Source organism: Saccopteryx bilineata, chromosome 2 (genome assembly GCF_036850765.1).
Source record: "Saccopteryx bilineata isolate mSacBil1 chromosome 2, mSacBil1_pri_phased_curated, whole genome shotgun sequence".
NCBI lineage: Eukaryota > Metazoa > Chordata > Mammalia > Chiroptera > Emballonuridae > Saccopteryx > Saccopteryx bilineata.
The window spans coordinates 189,791,665-189,816,751 of NC_089491.1; the positions used below are offsets into that span (position 1 = coordinate 189,791,665).

Sequence of the window (25,087 nt, forward strand, 5' to 3'; positions counted from 1 at the left end):
TCGCATACACTGTTGGTAGGAGAAGAAATAAGGAAACCCTTCAGCAGCACAGCACAGGTGTGGTGTATCATAATTCAAATGTGCATTCCTGTGGACCACTTCCCCAACTTCTCTCAGAGACAGACAAGGGCACCTGTGCACTTTTTTACTTTGTATTATATAACCAATCCATCAAAAGCTTAATTATGGTACATCAGTATTATAGAACCCTAGGCTGCCATTAAAAAGATGATATCTAACCTGACCAGGCAGTGGTGCAGTGGATAGAGCGTCGGACTGGGATGCGAAGGACCCAGGTTCGAGACCCCGAGGTCGCCAGCTTGAGCGCGGGCTCATCTGGTTTGAGCAAAGCTCACCAGCTGGACCCAAGATCGCTGGCTTGAACAAGGGGTTACTTGGTCTGCTGAAGGCCCATGGTCAAGGCACATATGAGAAAGCAATTAATGAACAACTAAGGTGTTGCAATGGAAAACTGATGATTGATTCTTCTCATCTCTCTCCATTCCTGTCTGTCTGTCCCTATATGTCCCTCTCTCTGACTCTCTCTGTCTCTGTAAAAAAAAAAAAAAAAAGAAAGATGATATCTGTTTGTATTTAGCAAACAGTTAAAATAGTAACACACATAACGTATGAACATCATAATTCACACATACAACATGCATATTAGTAATTCCAAATAAGGTTCTAAAATAGAATCTACAGTCTGAGCCAACAGACACAAATTTGTGTGTGCATCTATTTGTGCGATAGCAAGCTATCTATAATGATGGGTACTTCTGATGGTTTTAGCTTTTCTTCTATATAGTTTTTTTATAGAATGTTCTATATTGCTTAACTTATCTATATGGATGTATATTAATTTGATAATCAGACAAAAATGTAGAGCTGTTTTTGTTTTTGTAAAACAAATTTAGAAGTCATTAAACCTCCCAAGTGAGAACTCAAGAATTAGTCCTTCTGTCCCAATTGCATAATGGACAGATGTCCTTGTTGTGGTCTTTCTCATTTTAGATGAAGATTTTATATCTAAAAGTAGAAGCAATAATGAACTAAAATATTTGACTGTGATGACTATGACTTGATTTCTCCATGAATAAAAGGACCAAAATTGCTTTGAAAATTGATATATAGCCTTTAAAGTGTATGCATAGTAAAAGTAAGCAATAATTTACAACATGGTCACATGACATGTAAGTCTTAATGGGATGATAATGAGTGTTCTGTCTTTTTCCCATGTTCAGATGTATCAGAACATGGATGGCTATGTTTCCAAATGTCCTTCCGGCTACCGAACCAGGCAGCCTTACCGCAGAGAGACAGATGCAGGGCTGCCCTCTCTGCAGGATCATGATGAAGACTCCAGGGAAGCTATTTAGTCTTAAGGACTCTTCCTCCAGAACCCTACCCACCTTCAACAGGTTTTTGATTACCAAAATGTGGTTAACTTCATCACTGAAAGAAAATGTATTCTCGACTGCTGCTGTTTTGCTGGACTTTTCTCTAGAAGCTCTCTGTATTTACTCTTCTTTTCAAAGGAACTTTTGTAAAATCAGATTTGCACAAGGCAGGAAGAGCTGATAATTAACTTTATTGGAGCATCTACCTACATCCAAACGCCTTCTCAGGCTGGCTTGAGTGAAAACTGTGTACTTGAAGTACAGTATATTCTTGTAAATACATAAAACAAAATCATTTTGCTAAGGAGAAGCTGATATGATTTTTAAAATCTATGTTTTAAAATAATATGTAACTTTTTCAGCTATTTGGTGATATATTTTATGAATGGAAATAAAATTTCTACTATAAAAATGTTCATTATTGAATTGTTTACATGGTGTATTTATGACAAGACTTCCTTGGAGTTCACAAACCTACTGAAGTTGTGTGTGACATTTTGTTTCTGCATGTGTATTTTTTTCCCCTACTGTGAAGGCCCATTCTTCATCACATTCTTAAAAGGACCATGACTCTTGCCCCCCAGACTAGGAGAAGAACAGCTTAATAAACTTGGACTTGTCCTCCTCTTTACATGCCAAGTATAGTTCTTGGTGAATATCATGGTGAAGCTCTGCCTTTTCTTTCTTCTTCGTGTCCTCTCTTCTAGTATAATGGTTGCAAATAAGAGCTCTCCATCACGTTTTAGGTGAGCGATGATGGGCAAGTAAATGAACTTCTTTAGGCCCCAGTTTCCTCCTCTGGAAAATGGGTGTAATAATGGCATCTATTTGTTGAATTCCATATATTATATATGCACGTTATGTGTGTGTGTGTGTATGTGTGTGTGTGTGTAACACATAAACACTTACATCACTTAGATCACTGTCTGGCCCATAGATATAATCTGATGTCATTTGTGCTTTCCTTTCTGGCTTTAATCCTCTGCTGTAGATCAGGCCCCCATAAACTCACTTTGATCACACTCATTTCTTCACCTAACTCTGTCCCCGGTCTCTCCACTGCCCAGTGTTTTCTCTGAGCCACTGGCAGTTTCATTTTCCCAAAGTATTGACCTGCATCTATCACTGCTAGGCTGGAGAGCTATCAGGGGCTCTCAGGTCCATCTGCTAAAGTCACACTCCCAACGCTTGGGGCCCCTGCAGCTGGTTTGACTGCATCTGTTGGATTAGATGACATACACTGTCTCTATAGCCAAAACCTCCTGCCCCTGTTCAGTGGACATGTCGTAGGCATTCTCATCTCTCTTTCCCCCCTTTTCTTCATCTTCCCTCTGCCTAGGGTGCCAGCTCCTTCCCTTCCCTATTGAAGCCTTTGCTTCATGACCACACTGTCGCTCTGTCTCCTGCTCAGGCCTTTCTGAGCTCCATCCGCCATTAGTGCCAGCTTCCCCCACTGAAGACCTGTCTGGGCTTTGTGTTTATATCATCTAGTGGACTCTGAACATACAGTCTACCTACCTCAGGTGACAATTTGTTTTCTTAAGTAAACATCTTTTACTGGATTTTAAAACAACTTCTGAAGTAGATATGATTTGTACCAAGTTGCATGCAACGCTTTTATTCATATGGCTAGTCAAGACACAATAAGTATATGTAGTCAGTTATTTTTTACCTGGTAAAAGCATAAAATGTGCTTAATGTTAAAAATTCAAGTAATTTTATATTTTTACTTATAGTAATAAGTGAAATTTCTCATTTATGCACCCAAATTTCAAATGCTTCTGTAGAGAAGCCACTGTTAAAATTTCAGGTATATTTTCTCCATCTTCTTGTTTATAGATATTTACTCACACATGTTTACACATAAACACACATGCAGAGTTCTTACTTTTTACATAGTGGAATTATACTAGCCATGCTCTCAAACATGCCTTTTGTTTTTGTTTTTTTTTTGTATTTTTCTGAAGTTGGAAACGGGGAGGCAGTCAGACAGACTCCCGCATGCACCCAACCGGGATCCACCCGGCATGCCCACCAGGGGGCGATGCTCTGCCCATCTGGGGCATCGCTCTGTTGCATCCAGAGCCATTCTATGCCCTGAGGCAGAGGCCACAGAGCCATCCTCAGTGCCTGGGCCAACTTTGCTCCAATGGAGCCTTGCCTGCAGGAGGGGAAGAGAGAGACAGAGAGGAAGGAGAGGGGGAGGGGTGGAGAAGCACATGGGCACTTCTCCTGTGTGCCCTGGCCGGGAATCAAACCCGGGACTCCTGCACGCCAGGCCGACACTCTACCACTGAGCCAGTTGGCCAGGGCCACTTTTTGTTTTTTACAAGGTATTAATATTTCCCCCAACTATATAGTTATGTGCTAAGTATTATGCTAAGAATGACATGTCTTATCTCATTTAATCTTATGAAGTAGACACCAAAATTATACTAACTTTTTTCTGAGGAAATTGAATCATAGATTAATAACTTCCAGTCATCAAGCCCCTGTTAACACTTACCTGGTGATTCTCTTGGGTCCTACTATTATTTTATTTATTACATTTATGTATTTATTTTTAATTGTGGTTAAAAAACACACAGAGTGTAAAACTTACCATCTTGACCATTTTTAAGTCCAGGAGTGTTAAATATCTGCACTTCATTGTGAAACAGATCTCCAGAATTTTTCCATCTTACAAACTGAAACCCTCCAGCTATTAAACAACAACAACAACACTTTATCCTCCCCAGCAGCTCATAACGGCCACTCTTCTTTCTGTCTCTGTGAATCTGACTACTCTGGATGTCTCATATAAATGCAATCATACAGTATTTGTCTTTTTGTGGTGGCTTATTTCACTGAGCATAATTTCCTTAAGGTTCATCCATGTGATAGAGTGTGACAGGATTTACTTCCTTTTCAAGGCTGAACAATAATATTCCATGGTATATATGTATATATATAACACACATATTGTTTATTCATTTATCTATCAGTGGACATTTAGTTTGCTTCCACCTCTTGGCTATTATGAATAAATGAGACTATGAACATGGGTGTGCAAATATCTCTTTGAAACCCCGCTTAAAACCCTTGTGTGTGTGTGTGTACACACAACTAGAAGTGGGATTGCTGAATTATATGGCAATTCTACTTTAATTTTTTTGTGTTTTTTATTTTTAAAGACTCCATTATAGTATGAGATGTGTTTCTTTGGCCATCCAGTATCAATTCCCATTTCTTCTGTTACCAACACTGTGATTTAAGGTATCACTTCTCCCTATTGTATGCAGTACCCCTGGGACTTAGGGGCTTTGCCTTCTAGCCAAGGAGGACTCTTGACTCAAGCCTTTGTTTGAGCTAGGCAATAAACATCCTCTCTTGTTCGGGAACTTTGTGCCTTGACTGGATTCAGGGGAGAGTGAAATGGGAATGGGAACTTAGCATCCACAGAGTGTCAGTCTCTGCACACAGTGACAAGCACTTCCCATTTCCTGGACCTCTGGAGTTGCATTAGTCCCTCTTCTTGCCCACACCTCATCTCTGGCTTTCCTGTTACACCAGTAAATCCTCTTCTGAGACAGTGAGCCTGCATCTGCCCCAGGTGCATAAAACTTGAGAACCTTGACGCAGACACCTGCCCTGACTCAGTTTCCTTGGCTAGGCTGAAGGTTTCATCTGCTATACTTTCTCTAAAACATCCTCTCTATTTTGGTTGGCCTGTGGGCTTCTTTCTCACTTCAAGTATTGTATTCATTTATCTTCCTGGCACATTCTTTTGTCATCTGGATAAGATTTGAGGCAGTAGAGTCACAGGCATTTGGTAAGCCCTCTTGAACGTCTTGTCCAAAAATTCTGGTGACTACAGGGAGGAAAATAAACACAAGTTAACATTTATAGGGATAAATAGGAACAAATGCACTTGTACACGGAACCATCTTCCCAGCACTGCCCTGTTGTTGCCCTGTTCAAGGTACCACCGTATTTGAATTCCTTGAAAATGAGTATTTGTTCACGAGCTTGATAAAAATGGCATCATACTTTCTGTAGACTTCTAGATCCTTCTTACTTAAAAAAAAAATCCACAGTATGCTTCTAAGATTCACTCATAGTGTTACATGGACCTAAGGTTCTTTCATTTCACTGTTGTACTATATGAACATACAATCACCACTATTTAGTCACTCTCACACTGATGGCATTTGAAGTGCTTTGGATTGAGTTGGGTAATGGGTTCACAAGTGTTCATTATTTCACTTTAATAACATTTGTTGTGCCTGTCCCAGTAGAGCCTGAGCTCTACGTCAATCAGGCATCCCTGACTTGACTTCCCCGTGCAGTGGGACACTCCTGCTTATCAGCAGGGCTGGCAGCCTCTTCCAGACTACTCTTGAGGCAGCTATGAGGATGCTACTGATAAGTGCCGACACTAACTGCCACCGGAGGAAAGACATGAGATCAATACACAAGTTAGTTGCAAGAATCACACAGGCAGTTTATTACTCACAAACCCTTTCGGTGCCTGGGTACAGCTTAAGGGGGCCCCATCACTGTGCTCCTCTCAGCTGTCTTTGGTCAGAGCTCAGAGCTCAGAGCGGAGTGGAAACAGTCCACTTCAACATTGGAGTCTGGGTGGCAACCTCAGCAGGGGGTCCCTCAGTTTTAGTACCTTTTCTGGCCAATGCCTTCTAACAGGTATCAATCCACAGGATTATCACCTCAAATCACTTTTATGGGAGTTCCTTGCAGGGAGCCCTTTTTATGTTAATCTACTGAAATGTTATATCAAGCCACTTTTAAGGTATTCCTAAGGAAGCTTCTTGTTAATTTTAACCCACAGAGTTATGACATCAAACCACTTCTTATCTATGTATAACTTCACACACACACTAACTGGGCCCTGCTCGAAAGTCAGAGTCTGTTTATCATAGTTATACACACTATATTAATTCCTATCCAGATGGCATAGTCTTATTTACTTTCCTTAATTGATTTTAATATTTTATTCTAATTACTTTTATATATCTTCCATGCTTTTCTATATTTCTATATATTTAATTACTATAACATTATATTACTATAACAGTGCCACATATGACATTTAAGAGGCAATATTTTCTGCGGAAGGATGGCATTTACAATGAAATTAGATTCTATTAAACCCAGATCTTACAGCAGATTGGGTTTTAGTTTAGGTCAGGCTGTGTCCCTGACAACGTTTCGCACGTGGCAGATCACAACTTCCAGGCACTGACTGCTTGGACAGCCTCTTCAGCCAGGCCTTTGCATTTATCTCACCAGTAGGTGGCGCCCTAGGACTACTGGTTTTTAATTAATGCCAGGCACCAGGCCTGACTTCATTATTACACCTGGCCCCTGCAAAGGTCCATTTTTAAGCAGAATTTTAAAAAGGTCAATCAGTTGATTGGAAAAAGAAAAACAACCTTCTATAAAGATAACTTCAATCAATTTACTCAGCATTCAGCTGTTTCTGGACTCTGGTAACCACTGTGCATCTTATGTGCATTATTTACCATATTCCTGACATGAACTGAGCAGCCCAGCCTGATGTTTGATTCTTTTTACAGGACCTGGATTTTACCACTCTGTTCTACAGAGTGCATTTGTCTGCACATAGAACTGACTTTTGAAATTCTTCTTGGAAGCACCTTCTATGCTAAGTGTTGTCTGAGCCTGGACTAGCTTCCTATACTGAAATTAAAAAGTCTATTTCCTGGAGATTTTTTTGGAGTAAGAAAAACACCCGGGGGTGTTTGGCCTGCAGCAGGAAGATGTCCTGAGTGACCTCTTATCACAGTTTCAGCCCTTCAATTATCTACCTTCCCTCCCGCCCCTCCTGCTCCACCACTGCACTGGGCTTCCTCCTGCTCCCTCTGGCCCCCTAGTTCTCCAGGAAGGACGTTCTCAGTAACAGATTTGTCTGAACTTCTCTGCCATTCTCACTATCATATTGGTCAAAAATAAAGGACATATCAATATTCATATTTGTTCCTGTCATTGTCACAACCACCATCAGCAACAACGGAAAGGTGAAGGGAGATTTTGCCTAAAAAAAAAAAAAAACAACCACATCTTTTTAGCTCCTAGGGGTTTAAACATATATTAAATTCCAAATTATCTTAATGAGGTAGAAAAGGCTTTGTGGCCTTTTTTTGTGGTAAACTATACATACAATAAAATTGACCATTTTAACCATTTTTAAGTGTACAGCTCTGTGGCGTTAGGTACATTCAGGCTGTTGTACAACCATCACCAACCTCCATCTCCAGAACTTTTCTATCTTCCCAAACTGAAACTCTGTTCCCATTCAGCACTAACTCCCCATTCACCTTTCCCCAGCCCTGACACCTGGCAGTCTACTCTCTGCTTCTATAAACTACTTTAGGAGCCTCGCATAAGTAGAACATGCAGTATTTGTCTTTTTTTAACGAGCTTATTTCTCCTAACATAATGTCTTCAGGGTTGGTTTAATTTGATGCACTCTTTATATTAGCATTTATTGAAAACACACGTATCCCAGAGCTGTACTAAAGGCTTGACATGTAATTTCATTTAACAAACTGTGAGGTGAGACCTTGTTCTGTAGCCATTTAGACAGTGAAACCGAGGCTTAAGAAGGTTAAACACAAGGAGGTACTAAGTGCAGGCATGACTGGAACCACGCTGCCTGTCTCCTCACGGCAGCACCGGCCTCTCGGCTGTTTCCCGAGCCCTTCCTCTTGTGTTGGCTCAGTCCTCAGCCAATGAAAGCCATCTGGTAACAGCAAGATTACAGGATTTCCAACTTCCAATTTGTCTCAAATCATGAATGTTGGGAAAGCAAGTTGTCTTTATGGTATCTTATTGAGAAAACCCTCCTGCATAAGCTCCATTCATAGAAACGTTAACAGCTATAGTTGAAGGAAGCAGACACACAAAATGTTTCAATTAAGTAACTGTCTTTTTATGAATTTTATCCACATGCTGCTAAAAGTCTCCTAAAAGAAAAAATATAGTAAAGCCTACTATAATATATTCAGCAATCATAACACAAGAACCATATCTTGTATGGTTAAACAAAAATTATGAAGCTACATTTATATATAAATTAACTTTAAAAAGCTACAACAGAATGGTGATGAACAGAGTGAAAGGGGATGGGAGGAAGTAAAAATGGGTAAAGGGGGATAAATGGTGACAGAAGGAGACTAGACTTTGGGGTGAACACACAATATTCAGATGATGTACCATATTTCCCCATGTATAAGACACACCCCATTTTTGAAAAATTTGGGGTCTAATAACTAGATGTGTCTTAGTTACAGTTGCTGTGGCATTTCAAATGCCATAGATGAACTGAGGACGAGGCAATATATGAATTCAGTGATTCGTCATCAAACACAGATGAGGACAAGCTAATGGATGGGAGTTTTGACAGTGATGAGGAGTTGTATGAATTTTATAATAAATAAAACTTGAGTTCAATAACTTTATGTAATACATTTTTATTTCAAAATTTAGGCCCCCAAATTAAGGTGCATCTTATACATGGGGAAATATGGTATAGAATTGTACAGTTTAAATCTCTATAATTTTATTAACCAATGTCACCTCAATAAATTCAATAAAAACTAAAAATAAAATGAGGTTAACTTTCCAGTCTATGCCAGAAATGCAGTGAGGTCAGTAAGCAGCCCTTCCCACCAGGTGGGTCAGCATTTCTTGAGCCCAAGCATGTTCCACCTGCAAATGCAGATGTCTATCGCCTGCTACTCACAGAGGAACGGACAAACCCCTAGCCCAAGCCCCAGGCAGTTCTTGTGAGGGTGGGGAGACCCCCAGTGTGCAGAGCTACAAGAAGGAAATGGTAAAGGGGTCAGGCAAAAGGGGTGGAAGACAAGAGCAGTGCAGCCAGTAACCCCTTTTACTCTGTTCTTGCCCCATCTTCTTCCCCCATCATCCAGAGCCTGGGAGCAAGGCTGGGGAGCCCGGGTGGACAGCAGTGGGGCCTGGGACAAACCACACCTTCCCTTTCCCTGTGGCACACTCTGACCTTGTGGACACTGCGCAGGTCAGCTCTAGAATGAACTGAGGCTGAGGGCAGTGGGGGGAGAAGAGGTCAAAATAGATACTGGGCTATTAACTGGGTCTGTGGCAAAATGTCAGGGGCAAGGAAAAGATTAGGTGACTCTGGTGGCAGAAGGGGGAAAATGAAAATTCTGTGGTTGGTCCAACGAAGAGCCTGCAATAGGAAATGTTGTATTGGCCAACACCTAAGTAGTGCTATGTCAAGGAGCCATTTTAAGCATTTCGGTACATTAATTTACTCAATCTTTGCAAAAATCCCATGAGGCAAATACTGTTATGATCTTCACTTTACAGACAAAGAAACAAGTACAGAAAAGTTCAACAACTTGCCAAATGTCCGATGACAGGTGGCAGAGCAGATGTCGACGCCCCTGCGTGCCTGCCCTCTGCTCTGTGCCACAGAGTCCCGCTGTTTTCCATGTGCGTGGGATGTGACATGTAAGTGTTATCTTCCATCATTTCTTTCATATTGAATACAAGGTGGCAATGCTGGTACTTCTGGCACCAGATTTTCCCCTTTAAAAAACAAATTTCGCCTGACCTGTGGTGGCGCAGTGGATAAAGCGTCGACCTGGAAATGCTGAGGTCGCCGGTTCGAAACCCTGGGCTTGCCTGGTCAAGGCACATATGGGAGTTGATGCTTCCAGCTCCTCCCCCCCTGTCTCTCTCTCTCTCTCTCTCTCTCTCTCTCTGTCTCTCTCTCCTCTCTAAAATGAATAAAAAAAAAAAAAAAAAAAAAGATTATGTTGGCCTGACCTGTGGTGGCGCAGTGGATAAAGCGTCAACCTGCAAACGCTGAGGTCGCCGGTTCAAAACCCTGGGCTTGCCTGGTCAAGGCACATATGGGAGTTGATGCTTCCTGCTCCTTATCCTTCTCTCTCTCTCTCTCTCTCTCTCTCTCTCACTCCTCTCTCTCTCTAAAAAAAAAAAAAAAAATCAATAAAAAACAAATTTCATCAGTTTCTTTTTAAAGGATGAGGTCTCAGTCCATCCTTCAGTCATAGCTTGCCTCTCACAGACCACAGAGACAAATATGACTGATTAATTAATGTTGACATGGTTGCTGTCTCTTTAAATTTGATTCAGATGGAAGCAAATGTGTAGCTAGCATGACTTTTGGAAATACAGTTGCTTTTTTGGTTCTAAAGGAAAGTTGCAATATCTTTATTTATTTTTCAATTCTGATCCCTCCTTTTTTTTAAGTTCATCTTCCAAAGTATTTTTGTTTTCCATATCTGTGAAAGATAAGAGAGTGAAAAATTAATTTAGGTGGGCATTTGGCCAACTAATTTGCCCTACAGGATTTGTTGATTTATGGCCAGTGCACCATGGGCATGGTTCTAGGTTTTCTGTTTAATGAGCATTTACTAAGTATCTATTGTGTTAAGCATTTGAAATCAAAGAAAAAGTGAGGCATGCTACCTGTCCTCCACAGCAGCAACAATAGATAGGAAATAAAATTCTAAGTGGTTCACTTGTGACCTGTTTTGGGGGTTCTCAGGGAAAACTTCCCTGAATAATGTTGAAATTAAAATGTTAATGACACCACAATTGCATGTGGTTTAAATGGTGAGAGTGAAATATGGCCCCTACTGGCTTTTGGCGCTGAGAGCAGTTTGATTGGAAATGTTTACCACACAGAGGTCTTCACTCCCTGGGTTAGAACTTAAGCCTGTGTTTACTTATTACACAAGTGCTCTGGGCTGCTTTTCCCAAAGGCATTTAGAACATGCCAACGTGGTGTTGCATAAAAAACAGCTTGTGTGTTCAGCAGATATAACCTGGTAAGCGGAATCTCTGTCACCCACGCAGAGAGAGGGGAGCTGTGTCCCACTGCCTCCAAGCAATGGACATGGAAAAGGTCAACTCCATGGACTTTGGAGAATTTGTGGACGTGTTTGGGAATGTCATTGAGAGGTGTCCTCTTATTGCAGCTGCCGTCTGGTCCCAGCGCCCATTCTCTGACCTGGATGACTTAGAGAAACACTTTTCTGCATTTATTGATGCTCTGCCACAGTCAGGTAAGACTTCAGCATTGGACTCTAAGTGTCTCTACAAAATGATTTCAAACTCTCTTATCCAGACATGTTTCAATTGTTTCGCTAGTTATAATGGATATATTTATTTAGCTGTTTTTATTTTAAGGGTCTCTAAGTTTCTGTAAGGTGTTAAACCAAAAGTAAAATGAAACAATGCATATAGGTCCAGAAAAAGTGGCTGTTAAATATTAAAGCTATGAAGTCACGAGGAAAGAGGAAGGGGCCTCCCAGGGGCTCAGAAGCCAAAGGCCAGGCTAGGGCCGCCCTTCCTCAGCTCAGTGTGTTCACTTTGGGAATGTCCTGTATGCAGGAGAGAAGATAGCTCGATATCAGAATATCTCAGGAGCCCAGGGGGAAGAGCAAATGGCTGACATTTTTACCGGAAAGGGCCAGTTTGGACTGGACTGCGGAGGAAAGTGGACTCATCCAGGTCAGCTTTTCCTGCAGGGGGTGAAGGAGAAAAGACAGAAATCGGAACAAATTCCTCTGGAGAAAGGGAATGAAGTTGTTGATTTCCTCTGAGCAGAGCAAGAAAAAGAGGGGAGGTCTGGCCTGTGGTGGTGCAGTGGATAAAGAGTCAACCCAGAACGCTGAGGTCGCTGGTGCAAAACCCTGGGCTTGCCTGGTCAAGGCACATATGGGAGTTGATGCTTCCTGCTCCTCCCTCTCCTCTCTTCCTTCTTTCTCTTTCTCTCTCACTTCTCTAAAATGAATAAATAAAATATTTTTTAAAAAAAAGAAAAGGAGGGGAGGGGAGGCATTTTCAGTGGGTGGAGGTTTAGGCAAACCCCAAGTGGCCTCTAAATCCTTGGCCTCCCCAGGATTTAGAGGCCAGGGAGGCTGTCCTGATGTTCTGGACAGAGCTGAAGGGACAGCAGGTGCAGGGCAAGGGCTGCCTTCCCTGAGGCTGTCCACGGAGAGGTGGGCAGGAGGTAGAGTGGGGGCAGCTGACGCTCTCCTCTTCCATAGTGAGGCCAGTAAACAGAGTCCTGCTTATCCGTCCAAAGCTTCGGCCGCCCCCCAACTGAGAGGCTCCTTTAAATTCATTTTAGGTGGGGGTGGGGAGGTGACAAAAGAGGGAGGAACATATGATGACTGAAAATAATCTGACTTTGGATGATGGACACACAACACAATCAAAAGTTCAATGTTAGCCTGACCTGTGGTGGCGCAGTGGATAAAGCGTCGACCTGGAAATGCTGAGGTCGCCGGTTCGAAACCCTGGGCTTGCCTGGTCAAGGCACATATGGGAGTTGATGCTTCCAGCTCCTCCCCCCGTCTCTCTCTCTCCTCTCTCTCTCCTCTCTAAAAATGAATAAACTAAAAAAAAAAATTAATTAAAAAAAAAAAAAAAAAAACCCTGCACTTGTCTGATCAAGGCATATATGGGAATTGATGCTTCCTGCTCCTCCCCCCTTCTCTCTCTCTCTCTCCTCTCTAAAAAATGAATAAATAAATAAATAAAAATTAAAAAAAAAAAAAGTTCAATGTTATAGAGACGTTCATCTGAAACCTGTGTACTCTTATTGATCAATGTCACCCTATTAAATTTAATTTCTAAATATAAGCAAATAAATAAAATTCATTTTAGGTATGTCTAGGAAGAGTGGAGGTTAGTGTTATAAAATCAAACTGACAGAAATGTTGGGACCATGTTGACACTCATTTCTCAGGGCCTCCCCAAAGCTGAGCTCTCCCCTAACTCTGGGCTCAGGCATTAGGGAAGCTGGTGGACTCTGGAGCCTTCTGACTGATGACCCACAGTCTCAGTCAGCCCTAAACCTGCAGCGTAAGCTGGAGGGAGCAAGAGGCCCCATGGGAGCCCTTGTTCAAAATGTCTGGCAGGAAAATGGATGAACCCAAGTGAAAGTCTGAGACAGGGGAAATGAGTTTGAAAGCATGTAGATGCCTTATGAATGACATTTTTTTCTATTAAGAAAAGACTAGTGGGGGGGAATCCCATGATCTGTCTCAATATTCAAAGGGGTGGTTGGGCCAGGGAAGTAATGTATTGAGAGAGAAAGCTAATTTAAATCTAGTATTCATTGGTTTATACAGTTATTAAACATTTATTTGGAGTTTGCTCTGTACCAGAAGCTTAGATAAGGAAATAAAAATTTCCCTGTTTCTGTCTTCTTTCCCATCAGCAGTCACTCCATGCAGTTTGACCAGAAATTTTAGTTAAGGTTAGTTAAGGTCTAGTTAAGGGACCTCTCTGCTGGTGGAGCCATGTCTCAGCCCTGTGTTGGTGTCTACACTTGCTCAGACAGGCAGCTGGAAGCAGAGTCTCAATGCTGTCAGGGCGGTGGCTCTGTGTCCACTCACTGTAAAGGCATCAGGCAGGTGATGTTAGCAAAGTAATAACACTAATAATAGTTAAAAGGCATTTAACTCTTACTCTCAGTGTGTCTGTTCCCAAACACACACATTTGTTAACTCATTTAACACCATACTAATCCTATAAAACAAGTATTATCATTATTATCCTCATTTCACAAAGGAGAAAACTGAGAGATTAAGTAGCTTGATCAAAAACACACTGCTAGAAGGTGACAGAACTGGGGTTCAAACCCAGCAACCTTGAAGGATTTTCCAGAGAATCAAAAGTAAAGTCTAGAAATAGTTACTGGGGGTTTTATTCATTCATTTACTAATTTATTCTGTGACATAAATGTTTGATGTCACAGATCTCATTCTGGTTGTTAAAATAATCAAATAAAATGGGATTTACTGCATAATCTAGCTTTATTCTTTGAATAGTAAGGAACAAACTGGGTGTAATAGTCTTTATATCTTAAAACTAAAAGGGGCTTTAAAGAGATATGCAGGTTATGGTGATTTATGGTCAAATATTTGTTTTAAATGATCTAATAAAATTCTCTACCATTAACATAAAACTGAAAATTCTGTTTCTAGAATAAACCAAGGCTGACAATCCATCAACAGTCCATTTAGGTTATGCTATGATGATTATTAGCCGGTAGGTGGCAGTCCAGGATTAATATTTAGCTCTAGCACTACTTGGCAAAGTATCCTCTCAAGCCAATCTCTTGATTTCAAGAAGATAGGAATAGCAATAGTAAAGGAAAGAAGGTTGAAACACATATACAAGCACACATGCACACGCACATACACACACACACACAGCACTAGTAATGAACCAGTTCAGTATTGATCTGTGTCAAAAAATCAAAGAGCAATAAAACTTATTACAGAGATAATTGTACATCTCCTTCTGTCATTTCAGAATTGTAATAATGGTATAATTCATTATTTCATACTCATTTCAAAATGTAGTTGTTGAATTAATAGAGTTAGATACTACTGAATCCCTTGAATGCAGGTTATAAAGTAAAGTTATTAAAATGTGTTCTATCAAAGAACATATAAAACTCCTCAAGAGTGATGTGTTGGTTAATAAACACTTATCGTGTGCCTACTATGCCCTAGAAATTGTTCCAGGCCCTGGGAATAGGAACAGTGACCAAGACAAGTCCCTGCCTTCAATGAGTTTATAGTGAAGAGAGGCAGAGTTAACATAAATAAATAAAATAATTGTAGATTCTAGAAACTATTAAAAATATGTTTGTTTGTAGAAAATACATAGGAAAAGAAGTTCTCCTTAACAAGGATGGAAGCAGGGAGATGGAGAGATGTGGCTGGATTCTCAAAACAGACTTTAGAGTTAGAGCCAACAGGTGTTTTGGATTTGTTGGGGGAAGGCAGGTCAAAACAAAGAGAAGTTAAGGATAACTCCTAAGTTTTTAGTCTGAGTGACTGGGTAGGTGGTGGTGCTGCCTTCTACAATGAGAAAGACTTAGAATTGAGAGGAGAGGATAGAGAATGGGTGTTCGTTAAATCTGAGATGCCTGATAATCATCCTGATGAAAATATAATGTGTTCAGGTGAACCATAACAAAGGTACTCTGTGGAAAGCTGAGAACTAGAATAGACCTAGGTGTCATCAAAGACTTGATGGCATTTCAAGCCATGGGACCAGATGAGAACATTTAGGGCATTAGGGTAAATACAGACAGGAGAAGTTGCGAATCCTGGGTACTTCAATGTTAGTAATCTGGAATCATTGGTGAAAGTGGGCAAATGATGGTGCCAACCTTCTGACAGCTCCCAAAGAGTTTGGGAGAGGAGACAGAACACTGGTCACGGGCTTGGGCAAAATGGCCAAGTAGATTGGTTGGTGGTGAAGCTGAAAGCTTGGTAGAGTGAACTTGGATGGGAAGTTCAGAAATGGAGCTACTGTATAGATAGCTCCTTTGCATTGCTGTAAGAAGGAACAGAGACAGAGGGAGAATCTAGGGGACAACAGGGACTCAAGGAAAGGACTTAATTTTGTTCATGCAATAAGTGATTCTAAGGCCTGTTTGTGTGTTGACAATAAGGCAGTGAGTTGAAAGAAGAGAAATTTGATGCTTGAAATTGCAGTCTTTGAGATAGAAAGAGAGGCTGCCTCCAAGAACACCAGTGGAAAGGTTGGTTTTTGACAGAGGGAATAGATGGTGCATTGTAACAGGAAGGAGCACACATTAGGGACACAGGTTGATTGGAACAGGGTTCTAGGCCAATTGCCTGCTCTTCAGTGGCCACTATTACCTAACTTGTCATAGAGTATAAGCTCTATGCTAAGAATTCTTCTAGATGCAAAGATTTTATGTCTTGTGGCTGCAGCAAACAATACCTATCCATACCTACATCTCTACATGTGACATGCCAGTGACACAGGCAGTGAGTCTAAAATTTTAAGAATGACTAAAGGACAGGCAGCATTGAAATGGCTCTGAGAACCATAGGACATTTAATTGTCCTGATTAGCACTATGGCATTTTAGGTGGGAGGACCTGCAGGACTGGAGGCAGGGAGGTGGGAAGTGCTGGCCCCTCTGGGGTTTAAGGCCAGGTCTGAGAGTGCTTATGGGTGCCGTATGTTGGGAGGGGAACTGAAGCTTTGTTTCAGAGCCTTCCTGGGCAGTACTCAAGGGCTCAGTGGTTTGGGGCAATAAAGACAGAGAACAGGACTAAACATCAAGTTCTATTTCTTGTAGCTGAGGGGTGTGTGTATGTGTTTAAGTTTCAGTTTATTTTTCAGCCCCTTGTCTTCTCTTTGCTCTGCCCCTTTTCTTGGCCTCCTTTCTCTCTTTCAAACAGTTGAAAGAAAACACATGCTCAATTCTAGGCAAACATTAACCCCGGGGGACGTTTTCAAGACAGGAGACAAAACCAGGGAACAAGAAGTGAGGGCAAGAAGGGAAGACGCAGTTGGGAGTGGTGGGATGGCGCATGGAGCTGTAAGGGGACAGGTTTTGCCCCCACACTGGGGCCTCCCACGGATAACTTCTGTCCAGAAGCTGGACCTGGGCTTCTGGATAGTAAGAAATAGGGGACAGGAAGCTGAGACAGCGGTCCTGTAAGTGGGCTTGGGCAAGATTGGCCCCCTTGCCTACAGGCTGCTTTGAAAATACGAATATGTAAAGAGGGGACACTGGATGAGTCCTTGCCAGGTGGGGAGCTGCAGAGCCACCCACCACTCACAGTTCCAGTCACAACAGCTAAGTTGCCTAAGGGTCCCAGGGCTGAGTGAGTGTACAGAGGATCCAGAAGCCACGTAGCAAGACCAGCTCCAACTCAGGGCTGGAGGTTCCCTAGGTAGGAAACTTAACAGCTACATTTTCACACCACCTGGGCAGCCTAATGCAGGAAGCAGGAAAGAACCACTTCCTGTTTGCAGGGCCCAAGGCACAGGGCTTGTGAGAGGCGTTCTAAAACCGTGGTAGTAAGAGAAGAAATTATTGGTGACATGGGTTTCATTCTAAAATCCCTTTAACCTTGTAGAGGCAGCCAGTGCGCTGAAGATGCCCAGGAAATGGAGTCCACAGTCCAGGTGCATTCTGAGCCTCCATGGAACCCTTTCTTGAATGGAGATGTTTTTCCACAGTTCTCCCCACTGCTCAGGACTCTGGCCCACAAGTTAGATGGCATAAAGCACAACCATCCTTCGGGCAGAAATTATAAAGCTTGAATCAAGGGATGTTTATACCACAATGAAGGAGAATTTTAAATGACCCCCTTTTCTTTTTTTTATTTATTTATTCATTTTAGAGAGGAGAAAATGAGAGAGAAAGAGAGAGAGAGAGAGAAAGGGGGGAGAAGCAGTAAGCATCAACTCCCATATGTGCCTTGACCAGACAAGTACACTATACGGGGTTTTGAACTGGGGACCTCAGCATTCCAGGTCAATGCTTTATCCACTCCACCATCACAGGTCAGGCCAAATGACCCCCTTTTCCAATAGCTCCCTCTCCTGCCTATTTCCAGCATCAGAGTCAGATGCTTCCAGCTTCACCTCATTCTGTGACTGAAAATAGTGGCCATTGAATGTTGGCAGTAGGCGCTATGTTTTCGGTAGATGGGTTGTCTCTAATCCTCACAACTCCTCAGCAAATTCAGTGTCATTACTGTCATTGCACAGATTACGGCTCCTTCTCACCATATCTGAAACATTGCCCACCCTTGAGGATTCCAGTTCTCTCTAGAGAGCTAAACAGAATGTCTAGCCAGGTCTCAAGAAAACTCCTGGATTAAGATTTAAACTCCCAGGAACCACACGGTGTGTGTGTGTGAGGGAGTATCATTTTAGGCCTAGGGAATTATGAGAAGCTATCTCCCAAGAAAACGTTATGTTCCGTGGTCTATGGTCTATTTGAGATCTACTCTCAGAGAAGGAGAAGGAGCCTCAGAAAGACTAGGTGGGGAGTGGGTCCTATTTTCCTAAAAAGAAGAAAGCCACCTTCATTCAAAGGGCTGGGGGGAAAAAAAGTGTGTTTTTTTGTTTTTGTTTTGTTAATCATCTGCAGGGCTTTTTAGATGCCCGATTCCAAAGGGGCCACAAAATCCAGGACATTTATTTGCCATGCCTCATGGATGCTACCCCCGTGGACCTGCCCGGTCTTTTTCCTTTGTAACAGAACGAACCCCATTCCTGGCCTTGACAGGAAGTCCTCAGGCCCTTTGTCCGGCCCTCTTCTACATCAAAGCCCCACTGAGAGCAGAGAACTTTGAAAAGATACGAAATGCTTGGAATCCTTATCGCGTCCCTGCTCCCTCCCGAGCAAGTCGTAAATTCCGAGTCTCAGATGCCTCACCCCCTCCGTTCTTCTGGACCCAAGGTCTCAAAGGACAAATTTGTCACTTCGCGCCCCGCCCCCGGGTCCCGGCCGAAGCCGAAAGAAGTTGGCACCGACAGGCACAAGGTCCGGGATGTATTTGAGGGTCGAGAGCAACGGGTGCCCTTGCTCCTCCGGGACACTTCTTTTTGCCCCTCATCACCCCTGGGGATCCCGATTTCCTCCGTAAGGCTCTTCCCGCGGGCCTGGTCCGCGCTGTAATAACTCGCTCCTTCCGCGTATCTGTGCTTCCTTCTCTGCAGGCCAGGAGGGCATCCTGCGCTGCCACCCGGACCTGGCGGGCCGCGAGCTGCAGCGGGGCACGCTGACGGCCGAATCGCAGCGGGAGCAGAGCGGCGCGGGCCTGACGCACCTGGGCGCGGAAGAGCGGCGCCGGCTGGCTGAGCTCAATGCGCGGTACCGTGCGCGCTTCGGCTTCCCCTTCGTGCTGGCCGCGCGCCTCAGCGACCGGGACGCCGTGCCCCGCGAGCTGACACGCCGGCTGCGCTGCCAGCCTGCTCTGGAGCTGCGTACGGCCCTGGGCGAGGTGAAGAAGATCGGCCGCCTGCGGCTCGCCGACCTCCTCGGCGTGGACCTCGCTCGGTTGTAGCGGCTGCGTTGGCCCAGGACGCGCGGGGACTGCAACCCGGCACTGTCGCTCTGAGCGGAGGCTGCCGCAGGCCCGGCCCCGCGTCCACGCGCGCGCGCAGAGGACAGGAGAATTGAGGCACTCATACGAACAATGAGCCCTTTTGTTCACACACGCGCGCGCGCACCCGCACACTTTGCGAAAATAAGCAGTTCCGTGCTTTTCCCCATTTATACAGCTCACTGCTTCAATTTTTTTCAATAACTTTGCGGCCCGTTGACACCATCAGTTTTTGTAGTTTCTAAAGCGCTTGTCCTGCTCTGTCTCCCAACCCTCTCCTGCTAAACCAGAGCTGCCAAGCAAAACAGACAGAAAAGGAATCTTTTGTTCCATAGCAGTTTGTCTGTTTTTATTTTATTTTTCCCTCTCTCATCTCATTTGCTGCACCGACATGTACATGTAACTGGAAGCGGCATGCTCCCTCTGGGGCACCCACAGGAGCCCGTGCAGGGAAAACGAACGCTGGTCTCCGTCTGTGGCGCCCGGAGATGCCGCGTGTGAAGACGTTGGGTGGGAGAGAGCCCTGAAATGGGGCAGCGCTGGGAAGGCGCCCCGTGGGGCAGGTGGAGTGGCTGCTACTGTCGCTCAGAAGAAAGGAGTGGGAGTGGGGGCGTCTCTAAACTGGACGGCTGAAGGTCAGGGGCAGGCAACCTGCCCTTTCTTCTGGAGGTGGGCTCGTCAGAACTTTAGACTGTCAAAGCAACCCATCAGGTGTTTTTATTATTTTTTATTTTTTAAGTCTTTATTCATTTTTTTAGAGAAGAAAGAGAAAGAGAGAGAAGGGGAGGAGCAGGAAGCATCAACTCCCATATGTGCCTTGACCAGGCAAGTGCAGGATTTTGAACTGGCGACCTCAGCATTCCAGGTCGACACTTTATCCACTGCGCCACCACAGTTCAGGCCCATCAGGTATTTTTTAAATTAACAATTAAAATTTAATAATTTAATAATACTCATTGAGCAGTGCTATGTATGGTGGCCTCTGAAATGAAGATGGGACACCATAGCGCTGATATTTGGGGTAATGGAAGAAAATCATGTCCATAGAAATCTTGTTGCCCAGAGTAGGGCGGTTCGGTGGACTGTGTCCACCCTGGGGCTCCAGAGCCCCAGCCACCTGGCAGCTCCCTGCACTGGCGGCCAGAATGTCCACTCATGCAGAAGGAGCCCACCACATACACACACTTTCTCTCTGCTACACATACTGGAAGGTCTGATATATCCCAACAAACACTATTATATTTCCGTTGGCAGAGGAGAAACTAGCCATGTGTGTCCTCATCACAACCGGGTAGAAGTGAAAGACAGAGTCAGCCCTTTTAAAGACAAGAACTTTTGACCCTGGCCAGTTGGCTCAGCTGTATAGAGTTGGTCTGGTGTGTGGAAGTCCCTGGTTCAATTCCTGGCCAGGGCACACAAGAGAAGCACCCATCTGCTTCTCCACCCTTCCCCCCTTTCTTTCCTTTCTATCTCTCTCTTCCTCATCCACAGCCAAGGCTCCCTTGGAGCAAAGTTGGCCCGGGTGCTGAGGATGGTTCCATGGCCTCCCCCCTCAGGTGCTAGAATGGCTCTGGTTGCAAAGGAGCAACACCCCAGACAGGCAGAACATCGACCCCTAGTGGGCTTGCTGGGCGCATCTGGGAGTCTGTCTGTCTGACTTCCCTCCACCCCCACCCAGCTTCTCACTATGGGGGGGGGGGGGGGGAGAAGACAAGAACTTTTATTAGTTGACCAACCGGTTTGGGTTAGCAGCAGCAAAAGCAGCCAGAAAACCTTCTTTTCCCTAAAAAGCGGTGTGGCCACACCCTTGGTTGGGGTTGAATTTAACAGAAAGAAGCCACTCTGGCAGCACCGAATTTTAAATAAGGAAACTTACGCCCTTTTCCTATTTTACAGGTCTTTCCTGTTAGTGGTAAAGATGAGGATGTAGGTTGGGGTACTGTGAGCTGAGACCTGTGGCCACCAGCGCCTCTGTAGACCGGGTCTGTGCCAGACGGCCTCTCTGGGTGTAGGAAGGCCAGGTGCACACTACAAAGGGAACTCAATGACTCAGTTTCTGTGCTCTAGGACCCAGAGGTAATGGTGGAGCCCTTTGGCCTGAGGCTAGACGCCAGTCTTTCTCCGGTCAGGGTAACTTGGGGGCTTTCCTGACAAATACAGAAACCTGTTGCTTGGCCCAGGGTACAAGTTTCACAGGCTAGGCCTGACACTCAGAAAAATACATTAGATTCAAGGCGCCCTGTCCAACTCTGGCTGAGTCCAGCTTTTAGATAGATGGGTCCCCAAATGTAGAGTATGGGCTACCTCTGTAAATGTGCTCACCCTAAAATAGGCAGACCTCCCCAGAGCCAAGATTCCCCGCGGTGTTTTTCAGAGCGAGTTTAGATGTGATCCGCGGCTCTCAGGCCGGACCTACTTTTCTCCAATTTCACAATTACATTTCAACGGTTCAAAGCTTGTTGGGGAAATTGTTTATTTCTGCAGGAGGGTGTACGCGTGGGGAAGACGCTGGACCCGTCCCTTCAAAGGAGCTGAGGGTGTAGGGGAGGAAGAGCTGGCTGCACCGTGCCTCTTTCAAAGATGCCAGAGCGTTCGCAGCGGCGAGGGCGAACGCGAGACTGGGCGCCAGGCTGGGGAGGGCCCCGACCGAAGCCAGCTGTGTGTCTCCTGCTGTCTTTTCTGCTAAGAGCGGAGGCGGAGGCCGTTTCTCGCGCAGACAGGTCGCCTGTAGCTGACCAAGTCCGGAAGGGCGGTTTTCTCTGGCCAGTTTGGATCAGTGACCCGCCCTGTGCTTTTGCCGGCTTTGGCCTGGTGGAGACTTTTTTTCTCGGTTCCGGGCTCGGGTGCGCAGGATGCGGGAGACAAACCCAACCGCAGCCGCGGACGTTGACCCGGATCTGCGCCACCAGATGCGGCGGTTTGGGTGACGAGAGCGCTCCCAGAGAGTATCTGGGGCACTGGAGTGGTTGGCGCAGTGGCCAGGGGGAATAATACTACTTGACTTACCAATTCGTTACAGACACGACGGGAACGCTGAGAGTCCGGGGAGCTGATTCAATTTCTGGAACCCTCAATCCCTTCACGCACACGCCCTTCTGAAGAGAGGTTTCTTCACCGATTTCAGGTCCTCTTAAAATGTGCAAGCCCAGCACGCGCGTTCTCTGAGTGAAGGAACTCGACAGACCCCTCTAGGAATTAATGGGCCCAACCGAACGTGGCTTTCACTTGCATAACCTGGAACCGAATGGGGGCTCCTCTTATTTCCCCAGTGAGGGAGGCTTTTTGATTTGTCCAAACGCTGTCCACGGACACTTCTGTAGGAAGAAGGGAAATGGAGGAAGACAACGCAATTTCTGCATAACCATCACTCGTTTCACATTGGACACATTTTCAGAGAACAGCCACAGGACGTCTGGTTTGATGAAAAAATAAAGAGCTCATTTCAAAAAGTACAGACTGTGGGATGAAAGTAGATGGACATCTTCTTTGGCAACTGAAGAAAAATGTGGGATAAAATTTGTGGAAAATTCACCATCTAATAAACAACAGTTAGCAGGTGCCTGCGAAAGGGAGAATTAAATAGGACGGAAAAGTCCAAATTGCCCCAAGAGCAGGAACTGACTGTTCCGATATAGTTCGGGGTGGGGTGGGAGTGGGGTTCTGGGAGTCTTGTTGGTTTCCTGTGGGGGAGACAGTGTTTCCAGGGTGGCACCAGCAGCCTGAGTTATAATTAATACGTGTGCAGAATTACAAATACTGCACCATGGCGACAATTTTCACCCTCTCCCATTTCATAGCACACATAAGTTAACAACATTCTGGGGCACACCAAAAAATATATTTTTTGCCCATTTGACAAAAAATTAGGTATAATTTTTATTCATTCACACCAGATGGCTATTGTTGTGCTGGCTGTTGTCACTTTTTAAATTTGACAATCTAAGAGAAAAGGAGTCAGCGTTTCTGACGGAACAGTCAGGTATTGCATCTTTTAATGGTTCTTGCAGCACACCAATTGAAAACTGCTGTACTGTAGCAGCAATTTAGTTTTAGTGACTGGAATAGCTAGCTGTGCGATCTTGGGACACTTAGCCTCTCTGTGCCTCAAATTTCTCCTTTGTAAAATAGAAGGGCTACACAGACACTACGTCCCTTGTTGCCTCTCCAGGGAGAGTAGTAGCTTTTCCAAAGGACCCAGTGACTCAAGGAGAGCTTAACCTTTACTTGAACTCCTTTCTACAGTTTCATAAAGCCTACTGTGTAGGGCTTCCTAGGAACACATTTTCGTATGATAAACAAAGGTCGCTTTAAAAACAAGGCACTGGTGAGCGAACAAATGGTAACTGAAAGCAATGTGATAACCTAACCTCTAGCTGGTGTTGGCCTAAGAGGCTGGTTCTCCAGGCATGAAGGGTTTTCTTCTAGGGTGAAACTCCAAGTTCCTCCCTCTCTGGGCTTTAACTCATTTTCTTTGTCCATCCATCATGCACAGTTAGAATGTGTTATACAACATGCACACCGTGTCCACAGATTGATTTTAGCAAAGGGAGAAAATGGGCGACCCCACTATTCACTTAAATAACTTTCACCCAATGACCAAAACCAGGTTTCTGCCCCTATATTTCAGCCCCTCTCCTGAAGCTCTTTGTTTTCCTAGCTCTACTGGTTTTGAGAGTCTATCTTGAGTAGAAGAGCAGGGGAAAAGGTATTGCTTGTCTTGGCTCAGAACACTTGGGGGTGCCTCCAGGAGAGGTGTGGGGCAGCTGTTTCCCCCACTGTTCAGCACCCTGGTCCCTGAGCCTACCAATGACCTTCCACAAACTCAGGAGCTTTCCCTCAAGTAGAAGGGCCAGACACTCAGCTTGACACCACTGGGCAAGGACAGATCTGCTCCTGAACAGCTTTGGACAGCTATGGACCTTCCCTGCTTCTCAGGATGAATACATTAGGCTCCATGTGATCTGATAGGGCTGAGTGGATGGTGGACTCTGAGGAAGCCCCACAGAGAGGACACTGTGATCCATTTCCTTCCCAGCAAGGTTAGCTGAGTGGGCTGTGGCAGGCCAGGGTGGGGTTGCTGGGATCAAACCAACCATTATTGAGCCTGTGTGTGTGTGTGTGTGTGTGTGTAGCAGTGCATATTGAATACAATGGCTGAGGAACTCCCTAAACTCCAGTGAAGTAGAGATTGAGTCGTTTTTCCAACAGCAATGTAGATATCAAACTGAACAGTTTTATCAGACATTTTCTTCCTCTTACTCTTCCTTAATTATCCTGGGAACTCAGGTCAATGCAGGGTGAGGGTTTCCTGTGCAAGGGTGGAGACGGTGTTAGCAAAGGTGCATTATTTGGATAATTTCCTTGACCTTAAAAGGGATTTAGAAAGTAGACCTTGCATGCGAAGGTGGTTAGAGATGGCCTGCCCTATCTGGGTTACAAGGGTCACAGGCTACCGGTTTCCAGGAGCCACAAATATGGGGGAAAGCAGGGTCCCCCAAGGTGGAACAAACACTGGGGACCTTTGAGCAGGGAGGGATCCCTGTCAATGATCTGTGGATTCAAGGAGTGTCTCATCTGCCAAGAGAAGCAGCCCGCCCCTTCCGGTGCCTCCTGCTTCCCATCCCCCTCTGCGCCCCTGCCCTTGCCACTGGGCCGGATCCTGGAAGCCCGGACACTCTTGGAGGAATGTGGAATGGCCTCTATGTCGTCAGTAACAAAGAGCAGTCCCTTTGATAACTGAGTCGTGGCT

The 25,087-nt window shown here is 44.6% G+C and overlaps 2 protein-coding genes across 5 annotated transcripts in view; both read left to right on the forward strand.

Moving 5' to 3' along the window:
* Nucleotides 1-1,552, forward strand: part of FLT3 (fms related receptor tyrosine kinase 3) — a 103,142-nt gene extending 101,590 nt beyond the window's left edge. The window contains exon 24 of the mRNA XM_066258958.1: nt 1,242-1,552. Within this exon, the coding sequence (XP_066115055.1) occupies nt 1,242-1,376 (135 nt within the window). The 3' untranslated portion in view covers nt 1,377-1,552. The remainder of the gene's footprint in view (nt 1-1,241) is intronic.
* Nucleotides 1,553-11,218: 9,666 nt separating this feature from the next.
* On the forward strand, nt 11,219-19,672 carry URAD (ureidoimidazoline (2-oxo-4-hydroxy-4-carboxy-5-) decarboxylase). Of its 4 annotated transcripts, XM_066258953.1 has the most exons (4): nt 11,219-11,494; nt 11,823-11,942; nt 18,693-18,776; nt 18,953-19,672. In XM_066258953.1, exons 1-4 carry the CDS (start codon nt 11,320-11,322, stop codon nt 19,297-19,299), a joined length of 726 nt encoding a protein of 241 aa, XP_066115050.1. In that variant the 5' UTR covers nt 11,219-11,319; the 3' UTR covers nt 19,300-19,672. The 4 variants fall into 4 exon arrangements, with proteins under 4 accessions (XP_066115050.1, XP_066115051.1, XP_066115053.1 ...); XM_066258954.1 differs by lacking the exon at nt 18,693-18,776 and having other exon boundaries at nt 11,220-11,494; XM_066258956.1 differs by lacking the exon at nt 11,823-11,942 and having other exon boundaries at nt 11,221-11,494.
* Nucleotides 19,673-25,087: the final 5,415 nt, after the last annotated feature.

Excerpts from the sequence above, each read along its gene's own strand:
- URAD (XM_066258953.1), top strand. The coding sequence starts at position 11,320 with ATGGACATGGAAAAGGTCAACTCCATGGACTTTGGAGAATTTGTGGAC. Across the intron at positions 11,943-18,692 it reads AGGAAAGTGGACTCATCCAG|GTCTCAAAGGACAAATTTGT; the intron begins GTCAGCTTTTCC and ends TCTGGACCCAAG. Across the intron at positions 18,777-18,952 it reads TTGGCACCGACAGGCACAAG|GCCAGGAGGGCATCCTGCGC; the intron begins GTCCGGGATGTA and ends CCTTCTCTGCAG.